General features: G+C 47.2%; 1 protein-coding gene across 2 annotated transcripts in view; it reads right to left on the bottom strand.

Annotated features, from left to right (window-relative positions):
- RICTOR (RPTOR independent companion of MTOR complex 2) overlaps positions 1–12074 on the bottom strand; it is a 1007050-nt gene that overhangs the window by 82501 nt on the left and 912475 nt on the right. For both annotated transcript variants that reach the window (XM_069221337.1, XM_069221336.1), the window contains one exon: positions 1211–1334. In XM_069221337.1, coding sequence (XP_069077438.1) covers positions 1211–1334 — 124 coding nt within the window. The remainder of the gene's footprint in view (positions 1–1210; positions 1335–12074) is intronic.

The raw sequence follows: 12074 nt of genomic DNA on the forward strand, positions 1-12074 counted from the left end.
GCTAACACCATAGGTGTCCACCCACACACCTGGCCAGCTTCCTGCAGGTGTTACCTGAGGATTTTGACCATGACTGTGATCTTTCCCGGAAAAGGCCTCAGGATTAGGACCTGCCCTTGGAGTTCGACCTATTGACATAGAATCGTGCGGTGTTTTGCCATGAAGAACATTGCTTCCTGGTTGCAGGTGGTCTTGGGGTGTATGAAGGCACAGTCACAGCAGGCACTGGAATCGTGGTCGACCCCAGTGACCACAGGCAATCCACGTGTGGGTCAGTCACAGGTATGTGCTTGGGACATTATGCACAGGGCTTGGAGCCTGTAGATATGGGAGGAGACATTTTCCTTGCATACAGGTAGAGTTTCTGTGGAAAAAGTGGTCTCAAAGAGACAATGGGCAGTCTGAATCAACATCCGTTGGAGGAGAAAAAAAAGAACTGATGTCAGTGTGTAAAGGTGACTTCTTTATAGGCCAGCGCAAATCACAAGTGGCATGGAACGACATTGATGCAGAGATATCGGCAGGCACGGATATTGCTGAATATTTCCCGGATCCAGTCTGACTCCTGGGGGTATATTCAAAAGGTAAGGAATGCAGTTGGACATCTTTATCCAAAAACATGCTTGCACGGCTTTCACTTTCTCATGGCTAACATTTCAACCCTTGTTGCAACTCTTCAGTTTAGTAAAAAGCATCCAGAGACATATCTTATGAAGCTTTAGAAGTCACTTTTTTACTCACTCAGCCGTTAAGCAAAACATTCAGCTGCCTAATTAAATAATTAGAATGGAGCTATCCCATATTAGTGCTGCCTAACAAATCATCACAACCCTCCCTTTTCGGTAGTCTGTCTCCAAATGTTCTGATAACAGTAATAACATGTTTAATTCGTAGGTGAATATTGACAGCCCACTAATGACCTCTACAGCTGGGTAGTGGGTGTGCAATTTGCACCAATTTTGAATTCCACTGTAGACGCTAAATGGAATTGCATGAAACATGTACTTGCAATCTGCAAGATGTTTTAACAGTGACAAATTGAAGGAGAAAACTCTTGCACTGGGTGCCATTTGAAATAAGTATAAGGCTCATTTGCAAACTGAGAAAAAATAATTAGCTCTGGTAACCTTGAAAGACGAACAGTATATTTTTTAGAAGGTGAGATGCTGTGAGACAATAAACAAAATTATTTAAAGAATATTTCACTTACGTGAGAAGACCAGTTTCATGGCCTTTTGTTCCTACAGAACTACTCAAATTAACGACCAGTCGCAGCACTTCTTTTCTTAACAGAATACGGCACACAGGTGTATCCTCTGGAATTGTTTTTCCACCTTTAAAACACAGAATACCAACTTTAATCAGAATTTGGATTTTACTTTACACAGTTGACGAATTTTATGTCTATGGGGAAATTCTATATATTAAGAAGTATTAATAATCATCACTGACACTATGTTTCATTATAACTACATTTTTAAATAATCTTCTTAGCTATAGAGGGATTTTAGAAATGCAACTCAAGAAGAACTCAGAAGATAAGTGTAGTCTCAAGTATACCAGAAGCTACTTTGCAACAGTCCACTTTGCACCACCCAGAACACTACTTTCTGGGTAATAACCTGTCATCAACTGACACAAAGATTTAAGGAACCCCATTTTAGAAGATGTCAAAGGCAACTGGAGATATGCACTTGAAAAATGGTAGCATCTTATTTGTTTATGCAGTTATATGGTACATAATTTAATTGAGTTTGTAGAAAAATGCACCTCTAGGCATGGTTACCCCGATGTTTTGCCTAATATTAATGCTGACTTGACTGAGTGTGTGCTGGGATCCTGCCAACCAGGCCCCAGCACCAGTGACCTTTCCCTAAACTGTACCATTGTTCACACAATTGGCATACTCCTGGCACACAGCTAAGACCCTTGTAAAAGGTACCAGTGGTACCAAGGGGTCTGTGACCAGGAAGGGTCCTTAAGCGCTGCAGCATTTACTGAGCCAGCCTAAGGGACCCCTCACCAAGCACATACAAACTGCCAGCACAGATTGGAGCTAGAGTGCCATGCCCAACAACGACTGCCTGTGACATAGGTAAGTCACCCTTCTAGCAGGCCTTACAGTCCTAAGACAGGGTGCACTGTACCACAGGTGAGGGCATAGCTGCATGAGAAATATGGCCCTACAATGTCTAAGTCCATTCTTAGACATTGTAGGTGCAGTGTACCCATATTAAGTATATGATCTGGGAGTTTGGCATTACGAAGTTTGGTATCAAACGTCTCAGCACAATAAACCCACACTGATGCCAGTGTGGGATTTACTGAAACATGCACACAGAGGGCATCTTAGAGATGCCCTCTGTATGTTAGCCCAACTGCTAGTGTAGGACTGACTGGTCTGTGCCAGCCTGCCACTTTCAGATGAGTTTCTGACCACATGGGGTGATTGCTGTTGTGCACTCTGTGGTCAGAAACTAAGCCTGTCCTGGGTGGAGGTGCTTCATACCTCCCCCTGCAGGAACTGTAACACCTAGTGGGGAGCCTCGAAGACTCAAGCCTTTTATTACAGTGCCCCAGGGAACTCCAGCTAGTGGAGATGCCAGCCCCCCCGGACAAAGACCCACATTTGGCGGCAAGTCCGGCGGAAAAATTAGGGAAAACAGGGAGGAGTGACCACCCCAGCCATGACCACCCCTAAGGTGTTCAGAGCTGAGGTGACCCCTCCCTGCACAATCCTCCATCTTGGTTTGGAGGACATGCACCAATAGGGATAGGAATGTGCCCCCTCCCAAAAGGGAGTGGGCACAAGGAGGGTTTAGCCACCCTAAGGGACAGTAGCCATTGGCTACTGCCCTCTGACCTCTAACACGCCCCTAAATCTAGGATTTAAGGGCCTCCCTGAACCCAGCTCAGCAAATTCTTGGCGACTAGGACTGCTAAGCTGAAAACCCCAGCAGAGAAGAAGGAAGACAACTGCTTTGGCCCCAGCCCTACCGGTCTGTCTCCTGCTTCAAAGAACTTGCAAGAAGAATAGCGATGCATCCAGCTGGCCCTGCGACTTATGTCAACTCCAGAGGATTTCCCTGCACCCCAAAGGACCAAGCACTCCCGAGGACAGCGGCTCTGTCTGAACGAAACTTTCAACCAAGGACTCCCACCTCACTCCGGATGTGCGAGTCCTGACCCCTGTGCACCCAACGCTCAGGTGGTCCACCCAGCAAGAAAGGGTCCCAAGACGATTGGGAACCAGCGCCAACAACGGGTTGACCCCCTCCAAGCCCCCACGACGACACCTGGAGAGAGAATCCAGACGACTCCCCTTACCACAAGCTCTGGACGAAAATATCTGATGTCTAAAGGACCAACTGCACCGCAGCCCCCAGGCCTTGGAGAACCTGATCCCCAGGTGCAGCATCGACCAGCAGGCGGTCCTCTTACTTGTCCGAACCGTGGTGTGCCCGAGACGCCTCCCCGCTCCCCACGACCTCGCCTGCAGCCTCTAAGTGACTCCCAGGGTCCGCTCAGAGGTGCATTGGAAACCTGACGCCCTGTTTGCATTCTGCACCTGGCCGCCCTAGTGCCACTGATGGTGTGTGTTTGTTGCCTACTTGGGGCCCCTCCAGTCCTCTCCTGAACAACCGAGGTCTGTCCTTAAAGTCGCAGGTACTTCCCTGCTGGCTGACTGGATTCAGAGTACCTCCCTATCTCCATAGGAGCCCATGTTAACTGGGCTCTCATTGACCTCTGCACCCGACCGGCCCTGTGTTGCAAGTGGTGGGTGTTTGGGGTTAACTTGAACCCCCAAAGACGGACTACCTAAAACCCAGAGATCGGAACTGTAAGTTGAATACTTATCTGTAAAACTGTACAATCTTTTCTTCCCCCAGGAACTGGTGAAAATTGCAGTGTCCATTTTTAAAATACCTTTTTGCCATTTTAAAGAAAACTGTATACATTGTTGATTCCATTCAAAAGTTCTGCTTGTAACTATGCAAAGTACCTTACATTTTATGTACTTACCTGCAAACTGAATCTTGTGGTTCTAGAAATAAATTAACAAAAAATATTTTTCTACATAAAGACCTATTGGTCTGGAGTTGTCACTGAGTGTGTGTTTCTTCTATTGCTTGTAGATGTACAACAAATGCTTAACGCTACGCTCTGATAAGCCTAACTGATCGACCACACTACCACAAATGGAGCATTAGTATTATCTATTATTGCCTCTGTCAAGCCTCTGGGAAACCTCTGGTCTCTGTGCACACTATCTCATTTTGATATAGTACATACAGAGCCAGCTTCCTACAGTGGGGAAGTGTCTAACCCACTTGCCACTTCTAAACCTTTGAAATCTGGATCCTGTGACACTATTTCTCCTTCACCAAAGGCATACTGTTCCTCTTCAAGAAGCCTCTGAGCTTCCCTCCGAGATCTATGTCTTAACTTCAACAACTGCATTGGTGAAGCCAGTACCAGCGTTGGTGACGTCGGTAATGCCACTGGTGACTTTGGCACATGTAGAAAAGAGGTTAACTGAACTGAAGTCGAATGATGCATCGCTGGAGCAGATTCAGCCAATGTCAGAGAGGGAGCAACCGGGCCAGTGACACCTGCTGAACATCGACTAGCGAAGGAGTAGCCTTTCTCAGCACCAGAGTCGATCAGGAAGCCTGGGCTAACAGCATAACGGGAATGACACCTGCTGATACTACACCGGAAATCCTCCTAGGGTATATGATAGCAGACCCAGGGGCCCCCAGGCGAAAACAGATGGAGTCATTGCCCTGCTGAAAATGCTGTACATAGCATTCAAAAAGTTTAAAGGATCAGGTCCTGGAGCAGGAGAAGCTAGATACCCCTGTTCCAGTCGAAGATACATAGGAGGAACTGTACCTATCTCCAGTTCTGAAACAGGATGTCCAGGCAAAGTTGTTGGTGGTCTCGGACTTGAAGGCAACACTGGAGAGTCCACAGGAGACGGAGCTGGAGTCACCTCACCTCGATCTTCATGCGGCATCACATGAGGAGAGACTGACTACGGAGACTCATCATTTGAAGAATGATGTTGGAACTATGACGCTGCTTTTCTCTATGCTTCCTCTTGGTTGACTTCGAGGAATGGGAAGAGAGCGACTTCAAATGAGAACAAGACTTCTGACTGTCTCTCTTCTCCTGTCTTGCCTTGGCCATAATGAGTTTCATCTCCCTCTCCTTCAGCACTTTGAAGTGCCTCTTTTGACATGATTAACAGGTGTCTACGTCGTGGTCCAAACTTAAGTCACCAAAGACAGTCTTTATGAGGATCCGTGATTGACCTTTGACCCTCACAATCCCTGCATGGTTTAAAACCAGATTTCCATGGTGTGGACCTATTCCCAAAAACGCTGCAATATCAAGAAAAAATGTGTTGAAAGACTCTAAACTCTCTGGAGAGCCTAAGAAAACACTGTTACGTGCTGAACGCACGGAATAAAGGGCACAGATGTCAGCAAGTCGACAAGGGCTTTTTATGGCTCCATTTACGTCATGCCACGTCGCGTGCAGAGCCACGGGCATTGTGACGTGGGAGAGATGTCAGGGAAAAGTTTCAGTGGAATGCTGGTGCATTGGAGATATTCAAAAGGCGAAGAATCTGCAGGTAGATGTAACCCTCAGAAACCAGTTTTTCTTGAAAGAATGTTTTGTAAGGCAGTTGGGCCTGCAGCTCACTCATGATGCTCAAGTTATAGTGACCAGAAACTATTTTCAAGGTTAAGAGATATAGTGGACTACTATGCATAGGTTCAAATGGGATGCACATTAGAAACCTGAGAACCAAATTCCTATCTCCCTATGGAAGGACCTTGCCCAGTTGGTGCAAGAAAACTGGTACTCCTGAAGCTGCAGCTAGATCAGAGAACAAATGCTCCTGGCCAGTTGTTCTGGATACTAGTTCACCCTGCCCAAATCAGAGCCATTAGGATGACTTGGATCCGGTCTGTCTTGATCGTCTTTAGAACTCAAGTTAAGAGGGTTAGTAAAACCTCCTTCGTGGTCCCAATGGATGCATGGCGTCGACTGGCGCGCCTAACAGGAGAAACTGGTATACGAGGCTCATGGTTGCACAGCCAAACATGATAAAATATGGGGTAAATGGAATAGAAATGTGGAACCGGAAATGTTATGAGTGGACTGACATGGGGACCCAAAGTTTTGCTGTAAGATCTGTTGACTATTGCACTGTATGGTCATGGGCAGGCCCAACTGTGACATGTGTGCGTCCTTTGCTGATGGATTTTAATGTGACTTGTTATCTCACAAAAAATACAAATTGCTTATAAAAAAAAAATGTAAACAAAAATGTTAGTGGTCGAAGGCAGGAGTCCCGAGCTCCATGCTGAGAGGAATGAGTCTCCAAGTGAAAACTTTCTTGGAAACTATAGTGCGCAAAAATGCTGATAGAGTGTTCTGAGCAATGGAGAAAAAAAACTGAGCCAAGGTGCTCCCTAGCCTGGAAAATGCCCTGCATCATCTCTGGGTGTAACTCCCATTCATGATCCACTAAGAGTTGCCGACTGAGTTTGTCCGCCCTGTCCTTGAGAGATCCTGCCAGGAGGTTCACAATCAGAAAAATGCCTTGACAAGTGCGCTCTGCTTGCTGCAGTACCATATGGTAATATTGTTATCTGTGAGACCCTGTAATAGCCTGCCCTTGATGAATGGCAAGAAGTACTCCAACATCAAGCTCATCACAAGCAACTCCAACAAATTGACAGGGGCGGGTTTCCTGCAGAGACTAGTCCTGTGATCTCCTCTCCCAGATGGCATGACCAGTCCAGTAGTGCTGCATGCATCACCACTGTTCGCCCTGGGTGAGGTAAGCAGAGGATTCAGCCACCAGCCCGATTGTGGCCTAACAGCCACCACTGCACATTTCTTCCCAAACCTTGATGGAATTTGACCAGTAGTAGTAAGACTAGAGGGATGCAAGAAGCCAATGTTCCAGAACAGGACAGAGTCTGAATGACTGGGATCACAGCCCGAATGTCCTCAACTCTCAAGTCCTGGGGAAAGTCTGCAAAGGAGTCAGGTGTGACTTCAGCACGTTGATGGTGAACTCAATGATGTCAGCAGGTTCACCATCATGTGGAGGTAGCTGATAGCTGCCTGTGGTAAGCCTATCTTCAGCAGCAGTCGTCAAGATAGGGGAAGTCGGATACCTCTGTCCTCTGCAAGTGTGCTGCAACCAGTTCCATCACTTCTGTGTACACCTGAGGGGAACTGTTGAACCCAAAAAGGAGCACTGCAAGCTCAAAACGCTCCTGTCCCACTGTGAACTGCAGGTAGCACCATGTGCCTGCAGGACATTGCTATGGAAAAAGCATTCTGCAGGTCCAATGCCACCATCCAGTATACCAGGTCTAGGGAAGACAGGGATGGGCTAGCATGAGCATCTTGGATTTGTCCTTCTGCAGAAGGCATTGAGAGAGCAAATATCTAAAACAGGACGAAGACCTCCGTCCTTCTTTGGCACCAGTAAGCAGCAGGAGTAACACCAAATTCTATATCTGAGGCCTGGATCCTCTATATAGTCCCCTTTGGCGAAAGGGGGCTGCACTTCATGCTGCAAGATAGATACAGGTGGTTCTCCATCAGCTATCCTGATGGAGGTGGAGAATGCGGTGGGGTGGAAATAAATAGGATAGCATAGCACTGATCTACAATTAAGGGGATCTACTTCTGTGCAGAGATGGCTTGACACCCTTAGAGGAAATATCAGATCCTGCCTCCAACAGAGTGGCTGTGTGCTTGCTGCTTTGGGGGGAGGGAAGAGGGAAGAGGGTCAGGCTGAGCTGCATGCTGTACCTAATATCCTGGGCATTGTCTTTGTGAACTGCAGCCTTGGCCACAAAAGTGCTGAAAGGCCTGCTGGGCTTTTGGAGAGGTTTAGCACTGGCAAGCTCTGGAGTTCGACAATGGCAGGAAGGAGCCAATTCCCACTTGGACTTTTTGTGCTGCTTCTTCGATTTACCCAAAGGCATACGACTTTGCTTTGCAGTCCCGTATGGCCTTTGGTTTCATTAGAGTGTAGTCATGCAGGCCCTGGAATCATGCTCCAACCCCAGGCACCAGAAGCATAGTTCATGAGGATCCGTAAGACTTCCTTTGTCGACAGTTCCTACATGGTTTGAAACCTGTTATTCTAGGGGGTGACATTTTCCCATGACACTGTGTAGAAATTTCAGATTTTTTTTTCTAAAAGACCAAGTAGCTGCTTTTGGATCTGCGTCTGAAGTTGTGGAAAAGAAAGGAACTGACATCAGCACATATGATGACCCTTATATGTGGCTCTGCTCATCACTTTCAGAGCAGGAAGACGTAAGTCAAAAGCCCCATGAGGCCACCTACTGGCATGCAGGAGCAGAGCTTTAAAATGTCTGAATATAATCTGATGCCAAGATGAAGAATCCACGGTTAGAGTATTCATCAGAAATAAATGGATTAATAACATACATTATAAAGCTACAATCACAGAATTCATATAAGAAAAAACAACAGTGAAAATATAAAGTGCATTTGTATAAGTATGTCTGAGTTCTTACACGTAAACACTCAATTGTGACTAAAAATGACGGTATCACTGGGGCACTGACCGGAGACGAAAACTTTTTTTCATGTTGCCTTTAAAACACCTCCACCCACAAAATTAAAACCATATGAGAATGACGAGTAGGAGAGTGGCCAATGTAAAATATACCTTTTTGAATACTGCCTCATTGTGACACAAAAGTGGCATCATCCAACCTGGAATTGGGTTTTATTTTATGCCTCCCTTGGGACCGTGACAGAGCTGTTTACTGCAAAAGGATATGACTCAACAGGGGATTTTTTCATATTTTCTTGATGATGTGTTGTTCACCTGGTGTCACAGGTTTCATTTATTTTGTGGGTGCCCTCCACCTTCAGTGTACAGCACCAAACACTGCGCCAAAGCTCAACACAACTGACACAACTGATGGCTAAAGATTTGGTGCAACACTCCCACTTATGGGTTACCATTCTGATATTCTCATCCATCCACTCCATCTGCTACTGTTACCCCTCTTTGACTTACTTGCATTCGGTAAGGGCACATGCAAGAAAATGGTCACATGCCAGCTGAAATTAAATAAGGCTATCTCGTCTTTAGATACTAATACGCCCTTCCTTAGAACAGCCCTGTGGATGAAGTCCAACTTGGAGGATGAAAAACAGTAGGTAATTAAGAATGGGGACCTTTGCCTTCAAGAGAAACAAAAGTTCTTCTAGAGCTGACAAGGTGAAGTGTGTACATTTAAGTATATAGATTTGAGGCTGTAAGGAAATGCCTCCTTGGCATGGTTACCCCTTGACTTTTTGCCTTTGCTGATGCTAAGTTATGATTTGAAAGTTTACTGGGACCCTGCTTACCAGGCCCTGGCACCAGTGTTCTTTCCCTAAACTGTACCTTTGTCTCCACAACTGGCACAACCCTGGCACTCAGGTAAGTCTCTTGTAACTGGTACCCCTGGTACCAAGGGTCCTGATGCCAGGGAAGGTCTCTAAGGGCTGCAGCATGTCTTGTGCCACCCTAGGGACCCCTCACTCAGCACATGCACACTGCCTCTCAGCTTGTGTGTGTTGGTGGGGATAATATGACTAAGTTGACATGGCACTCCCGTCAGAGTGGCATGCCAACCTCACACTGCCTGTGGCATAGGTAAGCACCCCTCTAGCAGGCCTTACAATCCTAAGGCAGAGTGCACTATACCACAGGTGAGGACATAGGTGCATGAGCACTATGCCCCGACAGTGTCTAAGCAAAACCTTAGACATTGTAAGTGCAGGGTAGCCATACGAGTATATGGTCTGGGAGTTTGTCAAACACGAACTCCACAGTTCCATAATGGCTACACTGAAAACTGGGAAGTTTGGTATCAAACTTCTCAGCACAATAAATGCACAATTATGCCAGTGTACAATTTATTGTAAAATACACCCAGAGGGCATCTTAGAGATGCCTGCTGAAAACATACCCGACTTCCAGTGTAGGCTGACCAGTTTCTGCCAGCCTGCCACACACCAGACATGTTGCTGGCCACATGGGGAGAGTGCCTTTGTCGCTCTGTGGCCAGGAACAAAGCCTGTACTGGGTGGAGGTGCTTCTCCCTTCCCCATGCAGGAACTTTAACACCTGGCAGTGAGCCTCAAAGGCTCACTTTTTTTGTTACAGCACCCCAGGGCATCCCAGCTCGTGGAGATGCCTGCTCCTCCGGCCACTCCCCCCCCACTTTTGGTGGCAAGGCTGGAGGAGATGAGAAAAACAAGGATGAGTCAGCCACCAGTCAGGACAGCCCCTAAGGTGTCCTGAGCTGAGGTGACCCCTGCCTTGAGAAATCCACCATCTTGAGTTTGGAGGATTCCCCCAATAGGATTAGGGATGTGTCCCCCACCCCACAGGGAGGAGGCACAAAGAGGGTGTAGCCACCCTCAAGGACAGTAGCCATTGGCTACTGCCCTCCCAGACCTAAACACACCCCTAAATTCAGTATTTAGTACCTAGGAAACTAGATTCCTGCAACCTTAACAAGAAGGAGGACTGCTGACCTGAAGCCCTGCAGTGAAGACTGAGACAACTGCTTTGGCCCCAGCCCTACCGGCCTGTCTCCCAACTTCGAAGAAAACTGCAACAGCGACGCATCCAACAGGGACCAGCGACCTCTGAAGCCTCAGAGGACTGCCCTGCACCCAAGGACCAAGTAACTCCCATGAACAGTGGCCCTGTTCAACAACCTGCAACTTTCTTGCAACAAAGAAACAACTTTAAAGACTTCACGTTTCCCGCCGGAAGCATGAGACTTTCCACTCTGCATCCGACGGCCCCGGCTCTACCTGCAGAAAACCAACACCTCAGGGAGGACTCCCCGGCGACTGCGAGCCCGTGAGTAACCAGAGACGACCTCCCTGAGCCCCCACAGCGACGCCTGCAGAGAGAATCTAGAGGCTCCACCTGACCGCGACTGCCTGTAACAAGGGACCCGACGCCTGGAATCAACACTGCACCCGCAGCCCTCAGGACCTAAAGGAACCGAACTCCAGTGCAGGAGCGACCCCCAGGCGACCCTATGCCTAGCCCAGGTGGTGGCTACCCTGAGGAGCCCCCCCTGTGCCTGCCTGCATTGTTGAAGTGACCCCGGGTCCCTCCATTACTTCCTACCTAAAACCTGACGCCTGTTTGCACACTGCACCTGGCCGCCCCTGTGCCGCTGAGGGTGTACTTTCTGTGCCTGCTTGTGTCCCCCTCGGTTCCCTACAAAACCCCCCTGGTCTGTGGTCTGCCCCCCGAAGACGCAGGTACTTACCTGCTGGCAGACTGGAACCGGGGCACCCCTGTTCTCCATTGAAGCCTATGTGTTTTGGGCACCTATTTGACCTCTGCACCTGACCGGCCATGAGCTGCTGGTGTGGTAACTTTGGGGTAGCCTTGAACCCCCAATGGTGGGCTACCTTGGCCCCAACTTTGAGACTTCTAAGTGTTTTACTTACCTGCAAACCTAACCTTTACCTACCTCCCCAGGAACTGTTGATTTTTGCACTGTGTCCACTTTGAAAATAGCTTATTGCCATTTTTACAAAGACTGTATATGATATTGCTTTTATTCAAAGTTCCTAAAGTATCTAAGTGAAGTACCTTACATTTAAAGTATTACTTGTAAATCTTGAACCTGTGGTTCTTAAAATTAACTAAGAATAGTTATTTTTCAATACAAAAACCTATTGGCCTGGAGTAAGTCTTTGAATGTGTGTTCCTCATTTATATCCTGTGTGAGTACAACAAATGCTTAACACTACCCTCTGATAAGCCTACTGCTCGACCACACTACCACAAAATAGAGCATTAGAATTATCTCTCTTTGCCACTATCTTACCTCTAAGGGGAACCCTTGGACTCTGTTCACACTATTTCTTACTTTGAAATATTCTATACAGAGCCAACTTCCTACAGCGGCCAAGACTGAAGAAGACATAATAAAAATAAACTTTGTTGGAGGAGGCATATATACATGGCAAGA

This window comes from Pleurodeles waltl, chromosome 1_1, assembly GCF_031143425.1.
Source record: "Pleurodeles waltl isolate 20211129_DDA chromosome 1_1, aPleWal1.hap1.20221129, whole genome shotgun sequence".
Lineage (NCBI taxonomy): Eukaryota > Metazoa > Chordata > Amphibia > Caudata > Salamandridae > Pleurodeles > Pleurodeles waltl.